We start from the raw sequence: 25,304 nt of genomic DNA on the forward strand, positions 1-25,304 counted from the left end.
GTGGCCTGCAGAAGGGATTAGAGGAAGGGGAGATCTAGAAATCAGAATCAACAGGCTGGGGCCCAGGAGAGCCTGAGGGTAACCCTCAACACACGCGAGGAAAGGCTACACCAGTCCTTCCTTAGACAGTGATCCCTACGTGACCAAGTGGATTGCTGTAATGTGTAGATCTAAAATTAAAGGCATGGTATAAATACTCATATTAAATACCACTGGTGGTGCCTTGAAGCCCTTTCCCACTGGGATTGGAGAAGAACCACAGTTAAGACCCAAAGTTGGGGACAAATACTTGGTTGTAGGCCATTAACACGATCCCTGAAAGACTGTTTGGAAAATGTTACCCACAACTATCCAAACTCATTTGGAAGGATAAAGATTTTCTAAAGCTGTACTGAGGCTACGGAGAGAGACTATCCAACCCAGAGTGGGTAGGAGAAAAAAGGTAGTAATCCAGTACGATCTCCTAATCCTATAAAGTAAAGTTTATAAAAATTCACTTTCACTATCCAAACTAAGGCAATCTCTTTCCCCCACCTCTCTGAACATGGCCAGCACTTCAGATGCCAACCACTTTGCAGGGTCTGGCTGACCCAACTAGCAACCCGAATTTTAAAGGAAACCCCAACTACCATAAACAACTTAAAACAGCAGATGTGAGGAACTTACACTTTAAATTCTATACTTAGCTGATGTACATCTAAGGATTTCAATAAAAGACACCTTTCTTCACAACACATGAGATAAGTCCCAGCACAAGTGACAACTTCCCAAATTGTCACCCAAGGGCTGCCCACCACTCCTGGCTGAAGGAGCTTTCTTTAACATTACTCGTAACAAAGGTGCTGTGCTAATTTCAGCATAACTGAAGAACCATGATTTTTCTGGAATATTTTTATTTTACCTCTCAGACTCTTCTCCCAAAATGTCCCAATGCTCATTTGAATACAATCTTTAATGGGAAACAGCACACCAAACCTTCCAAATTATTAGAAAATGATTTGCTAACACCACGGGAGAGGGTGATCAGCTTTTGGCAGAACAAAATGGCTTCACTGGTACTAAATCAGTAGGAATAAAAAACCAATTTCTTCTCACACATAATGGCTAGGATCATCCCTAAAACCCACTGGCTTCTAACATGAAAAAAAAAAAAAAAAAGAGAAGGAGCAATTGAACTCTGCTTGCACAGTCACCTCTAGACACATCTGTCAGGTGTGCAGAGAAAGGACTGTAACCGTGAAGTTTTGACACAAAGAGAATATTAATGTGGCAAACAACCAAGAGGTAATATCTAGTTTCTACGTTAAAAAAATCAATATATATATATTTATAATAAAGTTTTAAATACAAAGTGCTTTTTATATATCGAGAATGATACAGTGTTAATGAACAGATCCCTGTTTTGTAATGTTGATTACAAGAGTTAACGGGTAAATAAGTACTTTCTTTCCCCTTTCCAGACAACGTTCAACAAGCCAATGCCTTTGTGGTTGGAGCTTGAGGATGGGAGGCCATTGCCAGCAATGTGTATCACATTAGAGCAAAGTCAAACTTTTAAAACAAAATTTTACCTCAAATCCAGGAAAAGTTATTTTTATTTTACGGAAAGAAGTTTCCACTTAGAAGTAAAAGACCAGTAATTTGTGGAAAAGCTGACATAATAGTAGCACCCTGTCCTACCCTGGTGAGGCCTTCAGGTATCTGACACAGCCTGAAAGCATTCTGAATGGAGGCTTCCTTTTTAACCTAAAACATCTGACCGAGCTGCAGAAAAGGTCCAAGAACAGCAGCTTTTCTTGCTGGCTTCTGGTGCGTACAGCTATGTGGACTTGTAAATTTATGCAGCTTTACCTAGAATTTGGGAACATGAATCTGGAGGCTACCTTCTAAAATTAGGATTCCTTCTTTCCCCCTTTGAAAACCCCTTCCAGCACTCCTAAGAACGGCAGCATTAGCTCGGTGTGCCCCTCTAAGACTCCCTCTCCCACCAGTGTATTTTCAAGACTCCGCTTGCTTGGTCTTCACTCCCGCTCAAAAGTCTGCTCTTCCGAGACTCTGGCTGGTCGCTGGGAGTGTCCTGCAGCCTCCATAATCTTCCACACACAGGGAACTCTCAGCCATGACTTCTGGCTCATTCCCACTAACTGTGGTCACTAACTGACCTCCTCAGGAAGCATCATAATCTGAGAGAGAAATGGCTGAGCAGCCAATGGTACCACGGTCAGAGTCAAAGCAGGCTAGACGCCTACTAGCCGCAGAGCAGATCCCACTGTGTGGATGCTATAATTATACAGGATTTGGGACAGCAAACCAATTAGAAATACCTATCTCTGGCACCCTAGAGAATTGCAATTAGATACAATTGTCCAAACTAAATGTTAGTACTAAAATACAAAACTTTGCCTTATCAAGAGTCTGAAACACATTGTGAGAGTGGCATCTTAACAGAAATTGAAGCTTGTACCGTACGTTGTTTCATACTTAGAACGTCACCCTCTTAGCATCTCCATAGTTAAAATACCCTTTTAGAGAGAATAAAACCAGAGAAGAGGGCTCTGTTAATCACTTTTGCATCCTAGGAATCACATTATCTGTAGCCTTTACATTAAGTAGCATTTCATTCAGTGAGGCAGCTACCAAAACAAATCCACGTTACCTAAGTTATCTATGGTGAGAGCTAAATAAAATTCCAACATGACCTTGTAATAAGTGATCAAAATCGGCTGCCCCCTGAAACAGAACTGGTAGGCTGGGGTCCAGTTCCAAGCGCAGGTGTCTCTATCACCAAGTCCACCTGCCTCAATCACAACAACGGGCCTGAAGTTTTACCTCGCCAGCTGGGAGGTGGGTTAACTTCTCCCCGTTACCCACTCCAGGCCTGGACAGGAACATACAAATTTGAGGAATTAGATTTTTAAATTGGCCTACTTAGAGCTGGTCTTTCAGAAATATCTTCCATTTTTTTTTAAGCTTCTCTCATAATAGCAAGTAGCACGCATCATCTGTGCCCAGATTTGCATAATTACCATAGTTTATTTTTGTGCCTGCCACTCAAGGGCCAGATCCTATTTTTAGTTAGCCTCAGTCGTATTCTGCTCAGCCTTTGCAGCTTCGTAGGACTTGGTACAAGAAGTCACATGCCTGTGGAAACTGTCCCTCCACATAAATCTCTTTGCACAGATATTACACTCATACGGCTTGATGCCTGTATGAATTTTCATGTGGCCCACGAGATGATGCTTCATTTTGAATTTCTTACCACAGACACCACAGCCATAAGGCCGAAGACCGAGGTGCATGCTCATGTGTCGATCTCTCTGACTCTTGTGAGTGAAACTTTTCCCACACTGACAAGGATACAGCTTGTCGGTGGCTGAGAATCCTAAATGGGAAGCTTCTTCTTTAATCCCTGTTACCATTTCGATATTCTCACTGTAGCCTGACGCTAGGGCAGCCTCCTGTCTGTGCCCAATGAGATTCCCATCTGACCTCTCTCCGGAAAACTCTTCCATGGAGGAGCCATAGAAATCCACCTGCTCGTCATAATTGCTTTCATCAGCCTGTTCGTCAAACTCCGCTTCCACTTTTTTCTCCCCGATGTGAAAGTCCTCCTCTACTCCCGAAGGCTGGACGGAGTGCTCCGTCTGCATGGTATTGATGGACTCGGTGACCTGGTGCTCGTCGTAGGTTGCGTGCACATCCATGCCCTCGCATGCCTGTTCAAAGCGCTCGGGCTTCACGTGGATCCAGCGTTTGTGAGCCATTATGCTGGGCTTGCTGTACATGGGCCGGGTGTAGTGGAACTCAGCACTGTCGCTGGCCCCCTCCTCCCCATCCTGGCTCGCCATTTCCGTGCTCAGCCGGTCATGCTCTGTGGACGAGTTGCTGGGAAGGTATTCCTGCTCGGTGAGCTGAGATGACAGCTCGTCTTTGGTGCTCTCTTCTTCATTCTCTGCATCCCTCAGTTCCTGGGCTTTGGGGAAATCAGCATGGCCCCCAGAGCCCAGCTCAAAGCTCTCTACCAGGCCATTATAACTACTACTACTTGGAGACTGGTGGTCACTGCCATGATTCAGCTTCTGACAGAGGACTGTAGGGTTTCCCTCTAAAACCTCAGTGCATTTGTCTACCACATGCCACATCTGGAGGAAGCTTGCTGCTGTTAAGTAACTAACAATTTCTGGAGCAGGCATGACTAGACGTCCCGTATAACTAGATAAGAGAATGTTCTCGAATACTCTTGGGTTCATCACATCAGGTAAAACAATTCTCCTGCTGTTTTTCAGGAGTACCTGGTCACAAAAGTAGGGTGAACTGGCAGCAAGAACAGCTTTGTGTGCCCGGAAAATGTGGCCTTGGACAACAATGGAAACATCACATAATTGTCCTTGCTGGCGCTGCTGGTTCAGTTTCTGCAGAATTGTGCTGGAAAAATCAGGAAATTCTACTCGAAAAGAGTTTGTTCCAGGCTCCATTTCATCACAAATCTTGTTCAGTGCTACAAGAGAAAGAAAAATTAGTACTAATTCTAGCCCAAAGAGGAACTTACTGATCACTAAGAAAACTAAGACAAGTTCCATAGTTCCATCCAGTCCCCTTGCCAGTGGGCGCCAGTGGGAGGAGCATTCATCCCCCAGAGCAAGGCTTGCAGGTGTGAGTATGCCGAAAACAGGAACCACCCACCATCGACACGGTAATAACTCTCAATTTTGCCTATGTCTGTGAATGAGAGAAGAGAATCCACAGAGATGTGATCTGTAAGCTATACAAATCTCCTAAATAAAACAGAGTAAATACTTCTACTCCAAACGAACATGGCACCTGTCCAAAGGACAGAGTTTTTAAGAGACCTCAGATTCTATCCACATTTGCCAAGTTGGGGTAAGGAAGTAAGGATGGAATTGTGAGAAGGAAGAGCTATGTAACTTCTGAGACAAGAATGAACTCAGCAACTGTAAGGAACAGCAAGACCGTTAGGCTATACGCGAGCATGGGAGTGAGGGGAAAAGGGGGTCAAGTGGCCAGAAGAATCTTGCCTTTGGTCCTTCAGCACCACAGGGGCAAACTCACCAAAGCCCCAAACAGTGTTTCTCTGGTGGCCCTCAGAATTTGAGCCCTTTAGGAGCTTCTGATGTGAAGCAGAATGAATTGGGAAGGCAAGGTATTCCTTCTGTCTGGTGGTCTCCAAGTTGTTTATAGACCAAAGAGCATAGCAAATATTGTCCCTGTTACTGAATGAACTCAATCCGAAGATAAAACTAAAACAAAGAATAAAGGATCGCCTGTGCTGTTACTGTAAATATATTTTGTGGGGTAGTCATGCATTAGAGAAAATTTCAAATAGCAACAATCAATAAGATAAACTTCGTTTGAGATCCTGTTCACACACCATAATTCCATAGTAAATTAAAATAAACCAGTAAACCCGAGAGATTTATTGGCGCTGTCACCTGGTTCCAATACTATATCCAAACACTGTTAAATGCCAGATTTTCTAAGTATGAGATTAAAAACAAAGCAAACAAACAAAAAACCCCCCAAAGATTCAAAGTCATCTTCGAGAGATAGGGAGAAAGACCAAGAAAAGAAACCAAAGTTTCTTGAGTAATTACTATATAGCAGGGGCTATACACCTTTTTTTCCCACTTAATCTTTATGACTCTGCAAATGTGGAGACTGATATTCTCAAGTTCAGCTATTTCAGGTAACTTTCCCAAGGTTAAAATAAGAGCTAGTTTTTATGAAATTGGAATTTGATTGACTGTGGGTCTCTATGACTTCAAAGCCTATGCTATTTTCCCTATAACATCATTCTGCCTCTTCTAGGAAGATGCCAAAATACCATGTTACTCATTATTAATTTTTAGAGGTAACATAGTATTTTTAGAAAGAAATATTAATTTATGGCTACACCTCTTAAAACATTTCATGATAATTTAAAGCAAAAATAGACCAGGAAATAAACTATCCAGGTATCTGTAATTTCAAAAGGAGAAGTTAATAGTATGTAAACATAAGACTTAGAAAGTATGGAAATTCTGAGAACCATATCTGGGTATACAGATTCTCTGCTAGATCACATCACTGTAGAATTTGGATTTTAGCTATTTAAAAAAAGGGGGGGATAATATACACATGTAAAGGCATTTACAGAAACTTGTTTAAAAAACAAAAAACAAAAACCAAAATTCTTCACCAATTGTTCCTATTCCTCCTCCCAAAGAAAATCACCATTAATAAATTCATATATTTCTAGAAATTTTTATATGCATTTATCAGAATAGACCATATATATCCTTTAAAAATTCTTACCCAAATGGGTTCATTACCTACATTTTATTCTGCATTTAGCTTTTGTCACTTAATAGATTTTGGGAGAACTTCTGACATGGTATAGACTGTGTCTCCCCAAATTCATGTTGACACCTATTCCCTCAATGCAATTACATTTGGAGGAGGGTTTTTAGGTGGTGATGAGGTCACCAGGGCAGAGTCCTCATGAATGGAATTACTGCTCTTATAACAGAGACACAGGGGCACCTGTCTGGCTCATTTGGTAGGAGCATGTGACTCAATCTCAGGGTAGAATTGAGTTTAAGCCCCACACTGACTGCAGAGTTTAATAAAAACGTTAAAAAATTACAGGAGACACGGAGACTATTCAGCCCTTTTGCCCATGTGAAGACAGATGGAAAAGACGAGTTAACTATGAACCAGGGAGTGGGTCCTCTCAACACACAGAATCTGCAAGCGCTTTGACCCTGGACTTCTTAGCCTCCAGAATTATGAGAAATAAATTTCTGTTGTTTATAAGCCAACCAGTCTATGGTATTTTGTTACAGTAGCTCAAATGAACTAATGTACTATATTAGCACAGAAAGAACTCATTCAGTTCTGTTTAATGACGATATAGCTCCTGCTATATGGACATATCCTAATTTAAGCAGCTCTCTTCTTATAGAATTTCAATTGTCTGGGCTTTTGAAATTAAGAGCAATGCTATTATAATATATACAATATAATTATACATCTGTGCATAACTATCTTAGCATATCCTTGGAAACATCTATAAGGTAATCTCTACCAATGGAATTGTTGGGTCAAAGGGCTGCGGATTTGACATTCTGATATATATTACGAAGCCACTTTTCGGAAAGGTTGTACCAAGACACACTCCTACCAACAAGGAACAATAAGGTCTACTCCTCCACACTCTTAACAACACTAGATATTATCAAACCAGGGGGAAAAACGTTTCCAAATCTCCTAAGTGAATAACCCATAATTCATTGTTGTTTTGATCAACATTTCTTTAATTATGAATGAGAATGATATTCTTGGTTCATGTTTACTGGTCATTTGTTTTTCCTATAAATTATCAGTCATATTGTTTGCTCAAATAAATTGGTCAATTAATCTTACTGATTTGTAGTTTTTTGTAAATTAAATTTATAACTTTGAAATGTATACAGATTACCCAATCTTTGCTTTTATGGCTCCAGGGTTTTGTATTAGACACAGAAAGGCATTCCCAACTCCAAGATTATTTTTAAAAAGTTAAAAGCATTTGTTTTTTCCCCCTGGTGCCATTTTTTAAAAAAGCACTTAAATGTTTAATACACGAAGAGTTTGTTTTGGCATAAGGAGTAAGGTTAGGATTCCAGCGCCTTTCCCTCAAAATGTCTAGCCTATTTTCCCAACACTACTACTGAACACTAATCTTTTCCTCAAGATTTCAAGTATCTTTTGTGGAATCTTAAGTGACTGAGAACAAGACTTTTAAAAATAATTCTACAAAAATAAAGGTCATAAGTGATATTAAAGGAAGTGGTGAAAAAGGGAGCTCTAGGGATCAGTCCCTCCACCAAAACAACCAGTAAGCTACTATTTCAGAACTCTGGAATCTGATCAGACGCTTGTAGCAACCAAGACAATGCTGGCTGAAGGGAGAGGCGTTGAACTTCACCCAGAGAGCTGTATGCACAAACCAACTATAAACCCCATTCCTCACCCCTGTGCCAGTCTGTGGGACAGTGGCCCACATTCCTGAAGTGGCTGGCTCATACCAGGGAGGACAAGGATTACATCTTTCAAAAGCTGAGGGTTTGCATTCTGGCCAGTATGGTGGATCCACATAGCTTTGTGTTGGCCCGCTCAAGCAGCAATGTCTTCCTCAGCAGCATCGATCATAAACTTTTTTCCGACCGTAAGATTTTTTTTCAAAAAAAGATATTTATTTATTTATTTGACAGACAGAGATAACAAATAGGCAGAGAGGCAGACAGAGAGAGAGGAAGGGAAGCAGGCTCCCCGCTGAGCAGAGGGTCCAATGCAGGGCTCAATCCCAGGACCCTGGGATCATGACTTGAGCCAAAGGCAGAGGCTTTAACGCAATGAGCCACCCAGGTGCCCCTTGACCGTAAGATTTTTGAAAAGACAAACACACTCCCCTGCCTTCCCCCCCCAGGGCCTGAGTCCAAGTATTTAAGGAAGTCTGTCAGGTCACAGGCTGACCATGTAATAAAACAACAGAAACTTCAGTGACTACATGCAATAAGGGATGTAGACTTTGCAAAATCATTTGGAAAAACTGTCATGTAAACAAATTACTTCAGCCCTCAAAAAGTAACAAAAGAAATCCCATAGGATAGGAAGAATCTGATTTCAAGAGTTAACCATATTAGAATACATAAAACGTTCCAGCTCTCAACCAAAAACTACAAAGTAAAAGGAAAACAGGTGCATTCACAAGAAAAAGAATAGTAGAAACTATCCCTGAGGAATTTCAGACATTGGAATTACTAGCTTAAGTTGTTAAATCGTCTCCCTTGTATGTGCTCAAATTGCTTAATCAGTAAGAAAATAAAAATAAAAAGACAACCCCCCCCCCCAACCCCACTATGGACAAAAAACCTAAAGGAAATCAGGAGAAAAATGTCAGTAAGGAGACAGAAATGATAAAAACGAACCAAACAACTTCTGGAGCCAAGAATAATAGCTGTGTTGTGGGCTGCATTATATCCCTTCAAAATTCATGTTGAAGCCCTGACTCCTCAAGCACCCTAGAACGTGATTGCTATGAGATGTTGAGTTGTTGTTAGGGTGGACCCTAATCCACTCTGACTAGTATTATTTTAAGGAATGAAATTTGGACACACAGAGAAACATGTGAGGCGCGCACAATGTGAAGATACAGTGAAAAGATGGCCATCTGCAAGCCGAGAATAAAGGCCTCAGGAGAAACCAAATCTACCAACACCATGATCTTGGTCTTTTAGCCTCTGGAATTGTGAAATAACAAATTCCCGTTATTTAAGCCATCTAGTTTGTGATGTTTTTGAAAGACATAGGAAACAAATACAGGTTGAAATTAAAAATTTACAAGAGGAGTTCGATGGCAAATTTAAATAGGCAAAAGGAAAAAAAAATCAGCAAACTCAAGGACAAAGCAATTCCAGCTATCCAGCCAGAGGGATAGGAAGAAATGAGCACAATCTGAGGTACCTGTGGGACACCATTAAATGTACCAACATGTACACCATGGGGGTCTCCAATAAAAGAAAAGACAGAAACAGTATTAAAAGAAATATTGGTAGAAAACTTCCCCTTATAAAAGACAAACCCATACATCCAAAAAGCTCAAAAAACTCCCAAGTAGAGTAAAATTAAAGAGATCCACATTAAACACACTAGAAGTTAAATAGCAGGAAGTCAAAGACAAGGGACTTGAGAACAGCAAGAAAGAAGTGCCTGATCACATAAAAAAGGATCTTTAGTTAGATTTATAGCTAATTTTTCATCAAAGACCATCAGGGCCAGAAGGCAGTGGTATGACATTAAAAGTGGTAAAAGAAAAAACTGTCAACTTGTAATTTTCTATCTGGCAAAACTATCCTTTCTTGAATAAAGGAGAAATTAAGACAGTCCCAGATAAACAAAAGCTAAGGACATTCATTACCAGTAGACCTCCTCTACCAGAAATGATAAAAAGAGATCCATCAGGCCACTATAAAAGAATACTAGGTAGTAATTCCAAGTTACATGAAGGAATAAAGACCACTGATAAAGATTAGCAACGTAAACATAAAAGCTGTTATTATTCTTTTGACTTATCACTCCTTTTTTTCCTGTATGCTTTAAAAGATAAATGCATAAAATAGTTATAAATCTATGTTGATAGATAACATATGAAAATGTAATCCATGACAATAACAGAAAGGGGAGGGATAGATATCTAAGTAACAGAGTGTGTACTACTGAAACTAAGTTTGGGGGTGCCTGGATGGCTCAGTTGGTTAAGCATCCAACTTGATTTCGGTTCAGGTCATGATCTTAGGGTGCCGGGCGTGCTTAAGATTCTCTCTCCCCAGGGCGCCTGGGTGGCTCAGTGGGTTACGCCGCTGCCTTCGGCTCAGGTCATGATCTCAGGGTCTTGGGATCGAGTCCCGCATCGGGCTCTCTGCTCAGCAGGGAGCCTGCTTCCTTCTCTCTCTCTCTCTCTGCCTGCCTCTCCGTCTACTTGTGATTTCTGTCAAATAAATAAATATAATCTTAAAAAAAAAAAAAAAAAAAAGATTCTCTCTCCCCCTCTCCACATCTTCCCACCCCCGCAACTCAAGTGGACTTGTGTGCTCTCTCTTAAAAAAAAAAAAAGAAAAAAAAAAGTAAAAGGAACTAAGATTGAATTAGTCAAACTAAGTTGCTGCTAAGTTTAAGAGGTTAAGTGTAAACCTCAATGTAATTACTAAGACTATACATGGAAAGGAAAGAAAAGAATCAAAATGGCATACCAAAGGAGAGTAAATAAATGTTTTTATTTTATTTTTTAACACACACACACACACAAACACACATTTAAGATTTACTAGACAGAGAAAGTCATAGTGAGGGAGGGAACACAAGCAGGGGGAGTTGGAGAGGGAGAAGCAGGCTTCCCACGGTGCAGGGAGCCCGATGTGGGGCTTGCTGAGCCAAAGGGAGATGCTTAATGACTGAGCCACCCAGGCGCCCCTTAACGGTTTTTAAAAGGTAGTAAGGGAGGAATTGTGGAACAAAAAACATACAAGATATATAGAAAACAGCTAAACGGTAGAAGTAAATCCTTCCTTATCAGTATTTAAATGTAAATGGATTACACTCCCCCATTAAAAGTTGGAGACGGGCAGAATGGATTAAAAAACATGACTTATTTATATCTTATCTATAAGAGACATGTAAAATGAGAGAAAAGATATTCCATGCAAAGAGTAACCAAAAGAGTTGGAGCGACTATATTATTATCAGACAAAATAGAATTTAAGTCAAAAAGGTTACAAGAACAAAGGACATTATATACGGATAAAAGGTTCAATCTATCAAGATGATATAACAACCATAAACATATATGTACCCAACAAGAGAAACATATATGGGACAAAATATATGAAGCAAAAAATGGACAAAACTGAATAGAGAAACAGACCAATCTACAACAACAGGTGGTGACTCCAACTTCTTTCAGTAATAGAAAAAACCAGATTTAGGATCTAAAAGGAAATAGAGGACTTAACATTATTACAAATCAATGACACCTAAAAGAATACAGAATATAATAAGTAATAAAGCTCTGATACATGCTACAATATAAACATGGAAAACATGCCAAATCATGCTAAACATTAACTTAAAGAAGCTAGACACAAAAGGACACAATTGTGTAATTCCGCTTATGAGAAATATCTAGAATGGGCAGATTCAGAGACAAAAAAGTAGATTAGAGGTTATTATTGGCTCAGGGGAATTAGAAATGGGAGTTATTACCCTGGGATCACAACCTGAGCCAAAGGCAGAGGCTTTAACTCACTGAGCCACCCAGGCGCCCCCGATATATGTATTTTTTAACCACACATTAAAAAAACCCCAAAACTTGGGAAGAAAAAAAAATCACATAACTTTAGTTGAAAAACTAAACATAGTTGAAACTATGTTCAACTATGTTCAACTAACATAGTTGAAAAACTATGTCAAGGTGGTAATGGTCCTTAAAATTTAAAAGTATCTGACTTTTGGGGTGCCTGGCTGGCTCAGCTGGTGGAGCATGTGAATGTGACTCCTGATCTTGGAGTTGTGAGTTCGAGCCTCAGGCTGGGCGTAGAGGTTAAAAATAAAATACTTTAGAAAAATATAAATAAAATATAAGCATCTGACCTCTACCCCTTAACTTTGGGTGAGTGTGGTATTTCTACACGTTCCCTGATCTTACTAACCTGCAAAGCCTGAACTTCTCCTTTGGGTTTTCCTGCTATATAAGCCTATTTATAAGCTCACAAGCAGCTGTTACCTATATTAATAGTATGGCTGTTGTTTCAATTAAAAAAAAAAAAAAAACTTTGACAGAAGTAATTAACTCACAATAAACACTTAAATAAGTACACCACCATGAACTACCATATGCAAAATACTGTGGAAGAATTTCTAGAATGATCAAGGAATCTCACTGTACAGAGTTTATAATCTGGTAGGGGAGATTAAGAAAAATGCATACAACTGTGTTATTCAAGGAAAAGCCTGATAAAAGCACCACAAGAGAATTATAAACTCAAGAGAAATTCAGAGGAGGGGACCCGGTATACCCTACAGTCATATGTCCTTTCACAATAAATTTCAGTATCACAGAGTAAGATGGAAGACTTGAAAGCAATATATAATTCTTCCCATCTACCATATCCTAACCAAAATAATCTAGGAAAAATGAAAAAATTGGCCTTAGTCCTGGAAACTAGCGACCAGAGTTATCTGGTTAAACTTTAATTAAGGACAGAGTTGAGATGGGGCCAGACTGAAAAGACGCATTACTCCTGCAACTCCACCTACTACGTCAGACAATCCTGGTATAGTAGCAGCAATGAAGAACGCTAATGCCTGTTCATTCGAAGGTCCATCCAGGGCTAAAACTGCAGAGCGGACTATGCGACAGGTCCTGCTGATTAGCAACATTCGTAGCTGACTATATTGGAATACCGAAGGTTGCACAGTGCCTCAGTAGAAATTTTTTAAAAAACTTGACATGAGAGGGTGGGGCTCAGGAGTAGCCCCAGGAAGGAGGTAGAGACATTTATCGGCTGGGCCAAGACACGTTGAGTGTCTTGTCTTCAGCTTGGGTTGTGATCTTGGGGTCCTGGGATCCAGCCCCGTGTCTGGCTCTTGCCTCGGTGAGGAGGTCTGCTTCTCCTCCTCACTTCTTCTCTGTGCGTGTGCTCTCTCAAACAAATAAAATCTTAAACAATTTCCCTAACACAGAATAAAGTGCACAGAGCTCAAGCTCTCCTAAGAGTACCTAAGACCTAGCCTCTGGCCCAGCCATTCAAGTTAACCCCTGGTGTCAGGATGATTCAGCCTGTCTTCCAACTAAAGAGCTAAGAGATGATTCTAACAGCATTGGTGTATATGGTAAAACAAACAAATAAACAAACAAAACAAAAACAACCCACCCACAAAGGTGGAAATTTTTCAGACCCAAGCAGAATGTTTCCCATTAAAGAATTAAAAACCTGACTGGTCAGGATGCCTGGGTGGCTCAGTGGGTTAAGCCTCTGCCTTCAGCTCAGGTCATGATCTCAGGGTCCTGGGATCCAGGCCAGCATCAGGCTCCCTGCTTGGCAGGGAGCCTGCTTCCCTCTCTCTCTCTGCCTGCCTCTTTGCCTACTTGTGATCTCTCTCTGTCAAATAAATAAATAAAATATTTTTAAAAAACCCAACCAACCAAACAAAAAAAATACCTGATTCGTTTCATTCTGTAAGTACATGAGGTCTGTAAATACATTCTACAATAACAAAAAAGAAAACAGTAATGAGTTAACAAAGAGCACAGTTTTGTTGCTGTTTTTTAAAGCAAGCTCTGTTTTTTAAAGCAAACCCAATGTGGGCTTGAATTTAAGACTCCAAGATCAAGAGTCACTAGCCATACTGACTGACCCAGACAGGCACCCCTAAAGAGCACAGCTTAGGCAGCATTTTTATTTTTATTCATTTAGTTTTTATTTTTAGTAGGCTCCATGCCCAGTGCGGAACCCAATGTGGAGCCTGAATTTACAACCCTGAGATCAAGACCTGAGCTGAGACCAAGAATCAGACGCTTAACCAACTGAGCCACTGAGGTGCCCCTCTAGATAGCATTTTAATTCTTATTTTTTAAAAATATTTTATTTATTTATTTGACATATAGAGAGCAAGAGAGCACATGGGCGTGCATGCACACACACGCGCAGGGGGATAGGCAGAGGGAGAATCAGACTTCCTGCTGATCCTGGAATCATGACCTGAGTGGAAGGCAGACACTTAACCGACTGAACCACCCAGACGCCCTTAGACAGCATTTTCAAAATGATGACTCCAGGGGCGCCTGGGTGGCTCGGTGGGTTAAAGCCTCTGCCTTCGGCTCAGGTCATGATCCCAGAGTCCTGGGATCGAACCCCACATCAGGCTCTCTGCTTGGTGGGAAGCCTGCTTCCCCCCACCCCCTGCCTACCCCTCTGCCTACTTGTGATCTCTGTCTGTGAAATAAATAAATAAAATCTTAAAAAAAAAAAAAAGTTTCCACAAACTTATGAAGACATGGTATATATGAAAAAAAAAAAAAGGGCTGATGACTTGAAGATGCAGAGAAACTAGTAACAGAGCAGAAATGTAAACAGCCGATTAGGTGCAGAACCACAACAACAGAAAATGGAATCAGTGATGTGGAAGGCACCCTAGGGGAACTTTTACCAGAATGCAGGAGGAGAATAAAATTATGAAAACAGCAAGAAAGAAGAGAATACAACAGGAGAAAAGGAATAGAGATCCAATGTATGGCTAGTTAGTGTCCTTCAGACAAAGAATTGAATAGAGTAGAAGGAGCAATCAAATAAAATACTTAACAAAAGAAAATTTCTGAGTGAAAAATCTTGAGTATTCAGAAGTCTTGCTTCAGTAGAGGGGGCAAATTAGCCCCAAACATAATGTAGCTCTGGTCCTGTTAAACAGATCTTGAAAATAAGCCTCAAAGGGATCAAACTATTCTGAATATCTACATAGTACAGAAATATCCAGAGCCCAAGAAAGTAAAACTCATGCCTACCGTCTAATGAAAAATCACTAGACATGCAAAGCAGCAGGAAAATATAAACCATAATAAAGAAAGAAAAAAATGTGATCAATAGAAATAGACCCAGAAATGACAAATTTATATAACTGGTAGAAAATTCTGTATTCCATATGTTTAAAATATAGCTTTCCTGTATTTAAACAGGGAAGCTATTAAAAAAAAAAATCAACCAAAAAACCACACACACCCAAATCGAATTTCTATGGATTAGACACAAATAAGCAGGGGTGCTTGGGTATCTCAGTCGTTACGTGTCTGCCTTTGGCTCAGGTGATGATCCCAGGGTTCTGGGACTGAACCCCACATCAGGCTCCCTGCTTGTGTTCCCTCTCTCGCTGTCTCTGTCAAATAAATAAATAAATAAATTCTTTAAAAAACAAAACACAGATAAGCCAACACTGAAGAATAACAATACTGCAGAAAAAAGATCAGTGAACCTGAAAACACAGCAAGAGAAACAACCTAAAATAAAATGGGGGGGGGGGGGGGGGAAAAAAAAAAAAAAAAAAAAAAAAAGGAGAGGGGAAGGGGAAACAAAGTATCAGTAAACCCTGAGAAACTTTAAGGCACCTAATTGGAGTCCCTGAAGGAGAAGAGGTGAAGGTAAATTTACTTGAAGAAATAATAGTCAAAATCTTTCCAAAATTTCATAAATACAACAAATCCACACATCTAAGAACCTCAACAAATTCTAAGCACAAGCATAAAGAAAATTTCCCCAAGCTATACCATAATCAAATCACTTCAAACCAGTAAAAAGAAACTCTTAAAAGCAGCCAGAGGGGAAAAAGACCCATTCTGTACAGAGAACCAAGGATAAGAAAGGCTGCAAACTTCCTATCAGAAACAATGTCAGTCAGGAGACTGTAGACAATGCAAGACGGGCATCTTCAAAGTACTAAAAGTAAAAACCTGTCAACCTATATTCTATACCCAATCAAAATAGCTTTCAAAATAAAGGCAAAATACTTGTTCAGATACAGAAAAGATAATGGAATTCACCATCAAAAAGGTCAAAAGTCAAAAGAATGGGTTTATGAAAACAGCAAAAAGCCAGGCAACATTATTAATATCAAAGTAAGAGTCAATGTAAAAAGTATCAAATGGGACAAGAGCTTATTGTTCTTATTGTTTGCAAGTTTATTGTTAGTTGATGAATTCCATAATTCATAATGAGGATTATCTTGCAAACTGTGTGTAAATGTAATATAGTCTCCAGGAAACAAGAGTGACAGAAACATAACTGTAGTAAGAAATATAATTTTCCCTCTTTTAATTCTTTAATCAGGTAGGCAAAGGATAACTGGAATGTAGAAACTTAGACAGGTATCACTGGTAATGCTAATTTAAATGAAACATACAACCTCTACAGTCTACAAATAACACATCTTTTTAAAATTTTTTAGGACATTTACCAAAACATAAAAAAGAGAGAAAAAAGTGGGCACACACACCAGAGCACATCTGATTACATGTGATTATACATTGTAATAAATAAAGAAATATTAAAGAAAAAAATGTTAAACCCCCCAGTAAATTAAACAAAATTCTTAATTCTAAAACAATGAAGAAACTAAAACTGCAGTGTCAAATTCACAAAATTTGGAATAAAGAATGGACTATAAAAACATTATAGAAACTTTAAGACAGAAGACAATTCCACACTAAGAAATTTCAAAATCTCATGGATAAAAAGTTTTACAGAGAAGTATAAATTATCAGAACTGAAAAAAAAGTCTGAACAGTTTACTGTGCAGAAATTCTGAAATAGTTCAAATGATTTCCAAAAGCACACCAGGCTTAGAATAATTTATGGGAAAAATTTTTAAAGCAAATTAATTCCTATACTGTATAAGCTGTTTCAGAGGGGAACGAGGAGCAAGGGAATAACGGTGGGAGAAAACTTATTACTTTTATTTAAACTCTGGTATCTAAATTAGATATGAAAAAACTATAAGCCCGCCTCACTTACTAACAAAGAAAAATTATAAATCATATGGCATTCTGGTTTGTTTTCTTTAATCTCTTGTGGGTCAAGCGCACTGTGAGTATGGCACACTGAATTCTTGCCCCCATCCCACTGAGGGCAAGACCCTCACCCATGCTAAAACTACCACCAGAAAGCCAGCTGGCAAGCTCTCTCTGAGCTCTTCATTCAAGATCACTCCTATGCTTCATGTGGAAAGGACTGCTCGGATTACCCTGCTAAAGGCGCCGTCTGAACTTTATTTTATTTATTATTATTTTTTAAAGATTTTATTTATTTGACAGACAGAGATCACAAGTAGGCAGAGAGGCAGGCAGAAAGAGAGGGGGGAAGCAGGCTCACCGCTGAGCAGAGAGCCTGATGCGGGGCTCGATCCCAGGACCCTGAGATCCTGACCTGAGCCGAAGGCAGAGGCTTAACCCTCTGAGCCACCCAGGCGCCCCCCGCCGTCTGAACTTTAAATGTGGGCACTTGGGGCAGCACTGAAAACTTCTCAGTGATATGCAGATTGAAAGACAATCTGCTGATGCACTTAAAAGCAGGAGTAAGTCAAAGAAGTACAGGCTTAATTATAAGATTTCAGCAAGGGCGCCTGGGTGGCTTAGCATCTTAAGCATCTGCCTTTGGCTCCATTTATGATCCTGGAGTTCAGGGATGGAGCCCCGTATAGGGCTCCCTGCTCCACGGGGAGTCTGCTTCTCCCTCTGCCCCTTACCCAGCTCCTTGCTCACTCTCTCTTTCTCTCTCAAATAAATGATTAAAATCTTAAGAGAAAAGATTTCAGTAAATGTAATCAAGGTTTGAGGCCATGAAAGTAACAGTGACTATGGAGAACAGAGAGGTAGAACTGGTAGGAGTGACTGAATTGCTCAGCAGAAAGATGCAAGGGGTAGTGCAAGACACAAACAATCCCATCCAGGGAGTGGAAAGGTAACCTCCAACATGGGAGAAAATATATGCAGATCACATAACTGTTAAGTGCTCTGTATTCAGAATATATGAAGAAGTCTGAAAATTTAATAGCAGACAACTGAAAAATGGGCAAAGGATTTGAACAAACAGACATTTCTCTAAAGAAGATATACAAATGAGCACACAAAAAATGCTCAGTATCATTATTCACTAGGGAAAGGCAAATTCAAACCACAAGGAGAGATAACCATTCAGATGGCTATGATAAATCAAACAGACAAAAACAATTATTGACATAGATGTGGAAGGATCAAAACCATTATATATTGCTCATATGAATATAAAGTGGTACAGCCACTTTGGAAAACAGTTTGGCAACCCCTCAGTGAGTTAAACACAGAGCTACCATGTAACTCAACAATTCTACTCATAGGTCTATACCCAAGAGGACTGAAAACATATGGTATGATATCCACACAAATATCCACAATAGCAATATCCATCATGGCCAAAAAGTGGAAATAACCCAAAGGTCCTCATCTGCTGACTGAATAAATAGAAGGTGATTTATCCATACAATGAAACAGTATTCCCTTTTATTATGTATTATGTAAGTTTTCTTTTTTTAAAGATTTTATTTATTTATTTGACAGAGATCACAAGTAGGCAGAGAGGCAGGCAGAGAGGCCTCCCTGCTGAGCAGAGAGCCCGATGCAGGGCTCAATCCCAGGACCCTGGAATCATGACCTGAGCCAAAGGCATAGGCTTTAACCCACTGAGCCCCCCAGGCGCCTCTATATAAGTATTCTTATATTATGCCATTCTTTTGGCAATAAAAAAGAACGAAGCGCTGACAGATGTGGCAACATGGCTGAACCTTGAAAACATGATGCTAAGTGAAAGAAGGTAGATACAAAAGGCCACATCTTATATGATTCCATTTATAAGAAATGTCCAGAACAGAAAGATTTATAGACAAAAAGTGAATCAGTGGCTGCCAGAAACTATAGGGAAAGGAAACGGTAGTGACTGACTGCCAACTGGGGTTTTCGGACGGGGATGAAAATCCTCAAATTAGATTGTGGTAATGGCTATCTGAATATACTAACCCACTAAATATACTAAAAAACTTTTAATTGCACATGAATTATATCTTAATTGAGCAGTTTGAAAAATAAAGTAATGCAAGGTAAACTAGTTACTGACTACAAAGTTTCCAAACTGGGTAACAGGGAAAAATCTAATTATAGAGATAACAACAGTATCTACTATTCATTAAATGTGTGCATTGTACCAAAATCTGTACAAAAGCACTGTATATATTTTATCTTAGTCCTCAAAATAACCCACTGGATAGTTTTTTTTTTTTTAAGATTTTTGTTTATTTATTTGACAGAGAGAGATCACAAGTAGGCAGAGAGGCAGGCAGAGAGAGAGGGGGAAGCAGGCTCCCTGCAGAGCAGAGAGCCCGATTCAGGGCTTGATCCCAGAACCCTGGGGTCATGACCCGAGCCAAAGGCAGAGGCTTAACCCACTGAGCCACCCAGGCACCCCTGGATAGGTATTTTTTATTCCTATTGTATAGAATATATAATACGAACCAGACAAAGAGGTACACCATCTGCTTAAGGTCATATAACTAGTGGGTGGCGAAGTTGGGTTCAAAACACTTGCTCAGGCTCAATATAGCCTGATGATAGTATGAAAGGTAAAGGTGAATACTATTTTCACAAATAAATGGAAATAATCTATAATATACAATACATTCCTAAACTCCAGAGCAAATTATTTACAATCTTCAGACTTAATGATGTACTAGCAATTTTATTTATCTTGCACATAGTTCAGTTTTAAAACAATGACAACAATAACCCAATAGTAACCCAACCTATTCCCACTCACTCCCTCCATAGTTCACGGAGGCTCTCTGGCTTTTTTTAAAAGCAGGGAAAAACTGGGAAATATTGAAGAATCACCGAGCTCTAGATGATCTTCAAGGTATCTTCCAACTTTGATGAGTTTAACAGTAGCCTGTATTAATTATACAGCTAAAGAATAGTATGTCAAGTTTTAGACATTAATAGGGAAGTAGGCCCATCAGTCCTGAAGCCCTCCAGAGATTTCATAATCAGATCAGAGGGTAATTTGCATGCTTACTATAGGGAGCACATTTAAATACAGTAAATACCACTTCAGTAAATCTAAAGACTGGCGCAAATGTATAAAAATACCAATACCCCATGCCTACCAAAATTCTTTGTATTTAGCCAAATGCTTTACAGTTCACAAAACAGACTAGGGAAACCTGGGCTCTTGTAATATCCCTGAATCCTCATACTAATTTTAAAAATGAATAAACTGAAGCTCAGGAAGGTTAAAAGACCTGTCCCACATCATATATCTCAGAAGGGTAGGTCAGGATTCAAAACAGTTTAATTTAAATCTATTATTTTTCTAAGTTAAAACAAGTCACTCAGAAGAGAAGTTCCTGTGAAGTTAAATAATGTAAAGCAGTCTTAAAATACACAAGAGCTCCTCCCCAGAATAGAAGTATAAGCAACTCTGGTCTAGAGCAATTAAATACAACTACATCATTATTTTTGCTGAAAAGAAGTATTTTAGTAAAAAATTTAAAAAACCTTTCTTTTTAGTAAGTTCATAGCTTACCTAATGCAAAGCTGTATTCCTAGGAAAAAGCCCTTTATGCCATGGCCATCAGAAAGCAGTAAGGATGAATGAGGAAGAGAAACCCATTTCTCTGTTTTGCTTCAAATTAAAATCGCACTGACTTCTGAAAGAAAAAAATCATGTTGAAAATGTAAAAGAGATGCTGGTGACATTTACCGTGTCTGTGTACCTTCCTAATAAATACTACAGGTGTGTGAGTAGCAGAAAGAAAACTAATCAACACTAGTATTTTTGGTTATATTAACTTCAATTCTGTACCTTCTTTGCTTCTGTGTTGTATTTTTTAGCTTATTTATTCTTCTAAAAGATTTTTATTTATTTATTTGACACAGAGAAAGAGCACAAGCACGGGGAGCAGCAGGCCGAGGGAGAGGGAGAAGCAGGCTCCCTGCTGAGCAAGGAGCCCAGTGTAGGACTTGATCCCAGGACAGGACCATGGTTAGGCCTGAGGCAGATGCCTAACCTACTGAGCCACCTAGGCACCCCCGTGTTATATATATATTTTTTTAAATTAAAAGATTTTATTTATTTGACAGAGATCACAAGTAGACAGAGGCAGGCAGAGAGGTGGGGGGGGGGTGACAGAAGCAGGCTCCCCGCTGAGCAGAGAGCCCGATGCGATGCGGGGCTCAATCCCAAGACCCTGAGATCATGACCTGAGCTGAAGGCAGAGGCCTAACCCACTGAGCCACCCAGGCGCCCCCGTTTTGTATTTTTAATTTAATTTTGAATGTTAGATTCACATAAAAGTCACCAAAAAACGCCAAAGGTTCTTTACACCCCGCAACCCCTCACCCAGTTTTAATAACATCTTACACCACACCATGGCACATTGGTTAAAAACAGAAAACCAACACTGATCAATGTCTATGTAACTTTACAGAATTCAACTATCCTTTGGAAAAGTCGTTTCAGTCTCCAGACCATGTCAATCAGCATCCCTGCAAGTTCTACTTGGAAGACTTCGGGTGAAGAACTTAGTAAAACCTGTTTTAGCATTAAAAAAAAAAAATTAGCTACCTACTTGATGAGGTTTGATTCTTCCTTTAATTTTAAGCCACTGCTGAATGTTTTATTTAAAACTCAGGGCAAACATTCCATTGTGGTAAACTCTGAGATTCAAAAGCAAAGGTATTGTTCTAACCACTAACTCCCCACTTATCAGTCATCCTGCCATTACAGTACAATATATAGCTAAGGAAATGGTTTTAAATGCCCTCTCATATTCATTAGCATTTGGGGTAAGAAGCTCAACTCAAGGAAGGCAGAAACAGTATTCAGTTTCAGGAAAATGATTAGCTACAGAAGACCAACAAAATAAAGGAAAATTTTTGTTCTCAACATGTTACAAATAAGACAAAAATCCTTCTATTGCAACTGTACATATAAATAAGGTAAAAAGGAAAAGTTCATGACAATGATACAGAGTATATTTAACTGATTTTAAGGGGCATATTTCAAAATTTCTGCAATCAGGATGTGATGGCCAAGTGGAGATTTTAATGTTTGTCACTGCCTGAGACAAAGATAGAGCATTCCTGAGAGCCTCATTAGTATTTCTGAAGACACAAAGGAGGACACTGTAGGAAAGGAAGGACCGAACTCTGAACTGAAAAGTATTTAAGGGTAGGAATGTTAAAAGTTTGTAACAAACACTTTAACCAAATAATTTCACTTCTTTTTCTTTTTTATTTAGGCTGTAGAATGATGTCATTTAAAAATATCTAAGTAAGTCTAAAAATGTTTTCTCAATAAGAATTTTATAAGCCTAGGGTGCCTGAGTGGCTCAGTCAGTTAAGCAGCTGCCTTCAGCTCAAGGTCATCATCTCAGGATGGTGGGATAGAGCTTAGAATTGGAGTCCCTGCTCAGCGGGGAACCTGCTTCTCCCTCTTCCTCTGGCCCTTCCCCTGCTTGTGCTCTCTCTCTCTCTCTCAAATAAATAAAATCTTTAAAAAATAATTTTTTTTAGAAACCTAAATGATTAAAAAGCACATGTCATAGCTTAATTGGCAGTGTTTTCTCCTTCTTTGGTGGCAGAGAAAACAATCTATGGTATCTAGGATTCAATACAGCAGTAATTCAGCTTGATAAACTACAACACCCGCAACCCGAGAGCTTAAGAGAACAGTACACAAAGGCCTCCCCCAACAGAAAACACACAGGAAATGACACATAATTTTGCATTATCATAATAACAGGGTTATTTTTCCAACCCTAAGAGCTTTCTTCTTGTAAAAAGTAAAATCTTCCTCAAATTTCCCATGGGTATACAGCAGATTTCTGCATTATATCTAAGGAAGAGCTAGGGCAGGAATCTGCCCCAAGAAGAAAACTTGAGGGATGATTTTAACCAACTTTTTTTTTTTTAACCAAACTCCTTTCTAAGAACATTAGCTGTGATGAGAGCAGGTATCAACAAACAGTAGGTTCGACTAAATGTTCTAACATCCAAAAATAAAATTTTAAAATCACATTTTCAAAGAGCTGATTAATTCCAAGCTTCTCCAATGAGCAGTTTTTTTCCTGTACTGTGGTAAAATATACTTAACATAAAATTTACCATTTTATTTAAAGTGTACAATTAGTGGCATTAAGCATATTCACAATGTTGTGCAACCATCACCACTATCCATTTCCAGAACTTTTTCATCATTCCGAACTAAACCTCCGGATCGGTTAAACAGTAACGCTCCATCCCCTACTCTGCCAGCCCCTGGTAATCTATATTCTACTTTCTGTCTCTGAATTTTCCTATTTTAGATACCTCACATAAATGGACCCATAAGATAACTGTTCTTCTGTGTCTGGCTTACTTCTTCAGTGAGTACTTTAGTAAAGCAAAGAATGAAATCCCAAGTTATGAGGTTTCTTAATAATTTAACTGCACAGTGACACAATCTCTTAACTAAGCAAACAGCCTTCCCAGAAATCCTCCTGTTCCATGAGCCCCAAGGGGCAGAGAATCTTAGACTGACCCTTCCTTTGCCTGTAGACAAGCCTAGTTAAGCAGTTGGAACCCAAGGAGCTGGCTCCTGAGAGCCCTGGAGGCTATCCTGGGGTAAGTGGATGGAGCAAAGCGAGGAAAGGAGCTGTGCAGGCTTAAAAACCATGGGTAGGAAGAGGCGTGATTTATCAAGCTACTTTGGCCTTGAGATGGTCTCCAGTTTGCCTGCCAGAAGGAGCTCCTGCACCCGGACACTTAGGTTGGGCGACACCTGTCAGAGTTGAGGCCAGACTGCAGTCTACTGGCTGAGAATGTCACCAGTTCAGGAAGCTTCACGGGGTCATGAGTCACTGCATGGCTCAGAGGTCCGGGCAAGCCTGCCCTGCCCCGCCCCGCCCAGACAAACCCGGTTAGGAGACCACAAACAAGACACAAAACTGGCAGAAACACAGATGGCCAAAGCGCAGGGCTGACAGGCAAGCCGTGAATGAGAGTAAAGACGGAGAGGGAAACAAAGGGTCAAGAAACACAAGCAAAGCAGAGAGAGAAACAAAAACAAGGTCCAGATGGAGATGCGCTCAAGAGAGAGAAACCGGAGAGAAATGCAAAGTTGACAGGAACAGAGTTGAGAGGCAGAAAGGGTAGGTGACAACAGGTGACAGAGACCGCAACAGACGTGAGACACGACTTAGAAGTAAACAGAGGCAGATACCAGCAAAGTCCGGGTGCAGCGCTTCTCCGGGCCTTGGCTCGAACCCGAGGCCGCCACGCCGCACCCACACGGCGCCCCCGAAAGGCCGGCAGACGTACCGGGGCGGGATCTCTAAGCGCTCTGGCCCGCCGAGGTCCGCCGCCACGGGGTGACCTTGGGCGAGACGCTGCCTCGGCGGCCCTGGGGTCGCGGTCCGCGTACTGGGCTGGCCGGAAACCACAGGAGTCGGACCGGGCTGCCGGGACTCCAACCGCCAGAGCGCGGCTGAAGCATCCCGGTCTGCGGAACGGGCCTGCCGGGCCAGCGGCGCGCGCGCGCCGGGACCTGCAGAGAAGCCCTTAAACCTCTCCGGCTTCCCTCCCTGCCCTCTCGCTACCTGTTGTCCCGACTCCGCAGTACCTGCTAACGGCTCCGCGCTCACATAACCCGGCCGCCGGACACTTTCCGCCACCGGCGTCAGGCCCGTTCAAGCCGTCGCCGCCGCGACCGCCTCAGCCTGCGCCTCCCGCCCCCGGAAACGCTTCCCGGTTCCGCCCCCCCAAAACGCCAGTGCTTCCGGGGGTGCGTCAGAGAGAAAGCGGTGTGCGCATGCGAGACTGGCTTTCGGGGCGGGGCGTCCAGAGAGCGCGCCGTTGCAGCCAGCTACTGCGCAGTGTAACCTGGCGCAGGTCAATTAGCTTTAAGGGCTGTTAGTGAGGCCGCTGCTGGGAATTAGGGAGCTGATACGAAGTCCTAACCCCATTTCAAACTTTATCTCTTTCTTGCTGCGTAGCAGAGATCGTGTCAAATCCTTTTTTTGCCCCCATAGTGCCTTTGGCACCTAGTGGATACTCAAGTCATGTACAACGAAAGGAACAGTTTCCTCTATGTGGCAGGCGCTGTGCTGGGTTCCCATTTTGTTCAGGTACTAGTGGAGATTCTTTGATCTCAGGGGAG

General features: G+C 40.6%; 1 protein-coding gene across 7 annotated transcripts; it reads right to left on the reverse strand.

The window, feature by feature from the left end:
* Positions 1–1,357: 1,357 nt before the first annotated feature.
* Positions 1,358–24,877, reverse strand: ZBTB43 (zinc finger and BTB domain containing 43). Of its 7 annotated transcripts, none has more exons than XM_059412186.1 (3): positions 24,768–24,877; positions 20,691–20,814; positions 1,358–4,498 (listed from the first exon to the last, which is right to left on the reverse strand). In XM_059412186.1, exon 3 carries the CDS (start codon positions 4,473–4,475, stop codon positions 3,072–3,074), a length of 1,404 nt encoding a protein of 467 aa, XP_059268169.1. In that variant the 5' UTR covers positions 4,476–4,498; positions 20,691–20,814; positions 24,768–24,877; the 3' UTR covers positions 1,358–3,071. The 7 variants fall into 7 exon arrangements, 6 of the variants coding, with proteins under 6 accessions (XP_059268169.1, XP_059268172.1, XP_059268170.1 ...); XM_059412189.1 differs by having other exon boundaries at positions 24,745–24,877; XM_059412187.1 differs by having other exon boundaries at positions 24,369–24,877.
* Positions 24,878–25,304: the final 427 nt, after the last annotated feature.

Source organism: Mustela nigripes, chromosome 9 (assembly GCF_022355385.1).
Source record: "Mustela nigripes isolate SB6536 chromosome 9, MUSNIG.SB6536, whole genome shotgun sequence".
Classification (NCBI taxonomy): domain Eukaryota; kingdom Metazoa; phylum Chordata; class Mammalia; order Carnivora; family Mustelidae; genus Mustela; species Mustela nigripes.

Coding starts and splice junctions, on each gene's coding strand:
- ZBTB43 (XM_059412188.1), bottom strand. CDS start 4,475: ATGGAGCCTGGAACAAACTCTTTTCGAGTAGAATTTCCTGATTTTTCC.